The sequence below is a fragment of the Kryptolebias marmoratus genome, linkage group LG18 (assembly GCF_001649575.2).
Source record: "Kryptolebias marmoratus isolate JLee-2015 linkage group LG18, ASM164957v2, whole genome shotgun sequence".
Taxonomy (NCBI): Eukaryota; Metazoa; Chordata; class Actinopteri; order Cyprinodontiformes; family Rivulidae; genus Kryptolebias; species Kryptolebias marmoratus.
In genome coordinates this window covers 15,094,713-15,097,947 of record NC_051447.1, presented here as the reverse complement: position 1 = coordinate 15,097,947, position 3,235 = coordinate 15,094,713, and the positions used below count along the sequence as shown (strand labels likewise).

The 3,235-nt window shown below is 42.4% G+C and overlaps 1 protein-coding gene across 1 annotated transcript; it reads right to left on the bottom strand.

Moving 5' to 3' along the window:
- Window positions 1–1,818: 1,818 nt before the first annotated feature.
- LOC112450786 (small integral membrane protein 30) lies at window positions 1,819–2,581 on the bottom strand. Its single transcript, XM_025007765.2, has one exon. It carries the CDS (start codon window positions 2,482–2,484, stop codon window positions 2,296–2,298), a length of 189 nt encoding a protein of 62 aa, XP_024863533.1. The 5' UTR covers window positions 2,485–2,581; the 3' UTR covers window positions 1,819–2,295.
- Window positions 2,582–3,235: the final 654 nt, after the last annotated feature.

The following is a 3,235-nucleotide window of genomic DNA, read 5'->3' as shown; positions in this document are numbered from 1 at the left end:
GGGGGGGGGGGGGGTCAAACCAGGTTGCTCCCATTAGGGTAAAACGACTCCCCCCTGTGTACTGTAGGCTGTATACATAATTGACAAGCACTTTGCACTCTGGTGTTCATTCTGCCTGCTCAGCATGAGAAATTCATAGGATTTGATAACTCGGCCATGTATGGGGAGCTGTGATGTCACGAGCAGTGTCACTGTCGAACAATGACTCCATCGGCCACGTGCACACGCTTGAGTGGCGCACAACATCGCAGAGGATGTGGCTCAGCAACTTCAGGGGCAACGGGCATGAATAAATGATCATCATACATGGAAATAGGTGTCTGAGACATTTCTAGAATAGTGGGGGAGCACTGCAGATTTCTTTTGTCTTTTTGTTATAAAAATGAAAAATGACTGCTGTGAATCTACAGACTTTTCTTTCAGTCGAATTTCGCCAAACATACCATACGGTATAACGCTATAAAAAGAAGTGCATCAACGCTGAAGCTGAAGTAAAGCGAAGTTCCCTGTACGGTTTTTTGCAGCAGTGTTCAAGGGGTTATGAGCAATTTATACCTTATCTGTTGTAGGCAGCTCTTTGAACAAAAAACTGAGTTTAATTCTGACTGGAACAGCTAATCCATGATGGGTTAAGACAAAAAAGCAGCTCTAATATAAAAGAACTTTATAACGGTTCATTCAAACTTTAATTTATAAGTTTTTACACAGACGTCAGTTTTGTATTACATGGTTATTCGAGCAGAAATATGGCATTCTGCTGGATGGGCTACAGCTAGCTGCTGGTGCTTCTTTTTGCCATAAAATTTCATGTCAACAACCTGTGTGCTGTGTAACATTTACAGCAATTTTGTAAAGTAGCGTTCATACAAACAACAATGGCGTTTTTGAGCCTGAAGCTGTTTTAAAGGGATAGTCTGGTCACTTTTGAAGTGATGTTTGGTCAAATAGTTATCAGTAGTTGGGACCTTCTCTGTCGTGACATCAGTCCCTGAAAAGGGCAGAAGTCTTCATCCAGGCTAGGCTAACGGCTAGCCAAACAAGGGCCTGTTTTATATTGTTTTACAGGCTCATAAAACAACATATCACCTCAGCTAACACAAGAATGGCTACAACTCAGTTTATTTTACAGTTATTGGCCTAAAATCTGGTGTAGTAGTAACTGAGAGTCATTTTTAACACATACTGTGAGCACAACAGATTCGGTAACAACTTTGCATAATACCTGGGTGTGAACTGTCGGAGTCAACTCTGTCTGTTAGCAAAATATCTCCTGAACGACTGAACAGATTTTCATGAAACTTTCAGGAAGTAATCATCGGAGTTAAGACTACAAATAATTAGCTTTTGGAGCCTACTCAGTTTAAGATGGCCACCACAGCTAATCAACCTTAGCCAACACGAAAATAACTTTAGCTCAGTCATTCATACAGATAATAAACTCCAATTTGGCATGGTAGTATCTGAGAGTCATTCCCATCACATACTCAGAGTGCTACAAGACCACATAAGACTTTTGCTCAAAACTCTGCTTTTCTTCAAGAAATATTAGTGTCTCTAAATAAAAACATTTCAAAGCAAAAAAAAACCCCAACCTTTTTTCAAATTAGCTTCTGTTTTTAGCATTTCATCCTTATAAAAGAATATCCAAAGTGACTATTTAAATTGCATTTTTTTACAGCTTATTTTATGGAGCTCATTATGGGGAGAAAACTGAATTATTTTTAATCAACTTCCGGCTCATTTTACTAATCCACATTGATTCTTAAGGTCGGAGTGTTTAAAGTACAGAGAAAAGCCAAAATGTTGAAGAATGACACGTTTTATGAGAAGAATTAATTCATTTATTCATTATAAAAGCTGCAGTCGTGTGGTCAGATTACACATTACACCGGAAGCGCCACTCAGGTCACGCTGTGCGTCAAATAAAACTGTGTCCTGTTGAAGTTAGACACCAGTCATCACTTAAAGACACAAATATGAGCAGGAATTTTAGAGGGGAAAACAACTGCAACAGTCTCTTTTTTTATACATTTAAAAAGGCAACAGTGTTTGATTTCGAATTTCGGCGCAGTTCTTCCTCCACTTCCTGGTTCGGCTTCTTCCTCCTCCTCCTCCCCCTCTAGCTGTACGTGCTTCCTGCGCAAAGAATCTCCAATAAGGCACGTTTCTGTGCGGGTCCAAAAAACAAAAGATCCACGGGAGACCGCACGAGGAAGACTTGCAGCAGCGCGTGGGGAACCGCACCAGACGCGTTCCGAGAAGCCCAGCATGTCGTAGCCTCCTCGACATGCATCGTCACATCTGGCCGCTGCGCCTCCGCGCGTACCAGCCGAGGCAGGCGCAGAGGCTCAGCCCGGTCAGCACGGCACACAGCAGCACGGCCAGAGCGTCGCCCGCGTCCGCAGCCTCAGCCGGGGGGATCAGGGAGGAGAACACCAGCCACACGGCCAGAGCCACGTTCACCAGCTCCGGCCTGGGAGCCATGATCAGCCTTCTTCTTCTTTTTAATTATTATTTTCCAGCTGTTGCTGCCGACTTCAGGAAAGCTGGAGCGCCTGCGTCAAAAAGTCAGATGACTTCCTGGTGCGCTCAGCCAATAGCGTCGATGTATTTCCTCCGCCCGTTTCTCTACGTAAATGTCCGTTTTATTATAGGAAATAAATTCGAACCGCTCAGCTCTCCAGTTTGGTTTAATTTAATAACTTCTATTAAATAAAAAGTTTTATCTATTTATTTTTTTTTGCAGGATGATAATTTTGGCATCTTTTTAGTCACAAACAGGCTGCTCAGCCCAGCTAAAAACACATGAGGTTAAAGGCCTAGCATTCGTTGAAGAAATGCATATCGCCCGCCGCCTTTTATGCCAGCGTTTTAGACTACAACCTTTATATGTTGACAGGTGACAGCAGCTGTTTTGGTCAAACCTTGAAAGTAACACCGTGGATGATCTCATATGATCGCACGTGATCTGCTAGCACTTGTGTTGTGAATGACTCCCTAAATTTAGCTAAATATCTGTAAAAATCACAGAGGTGCAGCCATTTTTTTGTGTAGGCTGAGGTCCATTAGCTGTAGCAGCCATCCTCCAAAAGTTAATCAGTTGTAGATGTACGTGAAATACTTACTTTCCCAGAGTTCCATGAAAATCTGTCCAGTAATTTGAGATAATCTGTTGCTACCTTAGACACATACACACACACAGGCAAAACATTATCAGCTGCAGGTGAGCAATTAT

What these genes read in the sequence shown, in the direction of transcription:
- LOC112450786 (XM_025007765.2), bottom strand. Translation starts at nt 2,484, where the DNA reads ATGGCTCCCAGGCCGGAGCTGGTGAACGTGGCTCTGGCCGTGTGGCTG.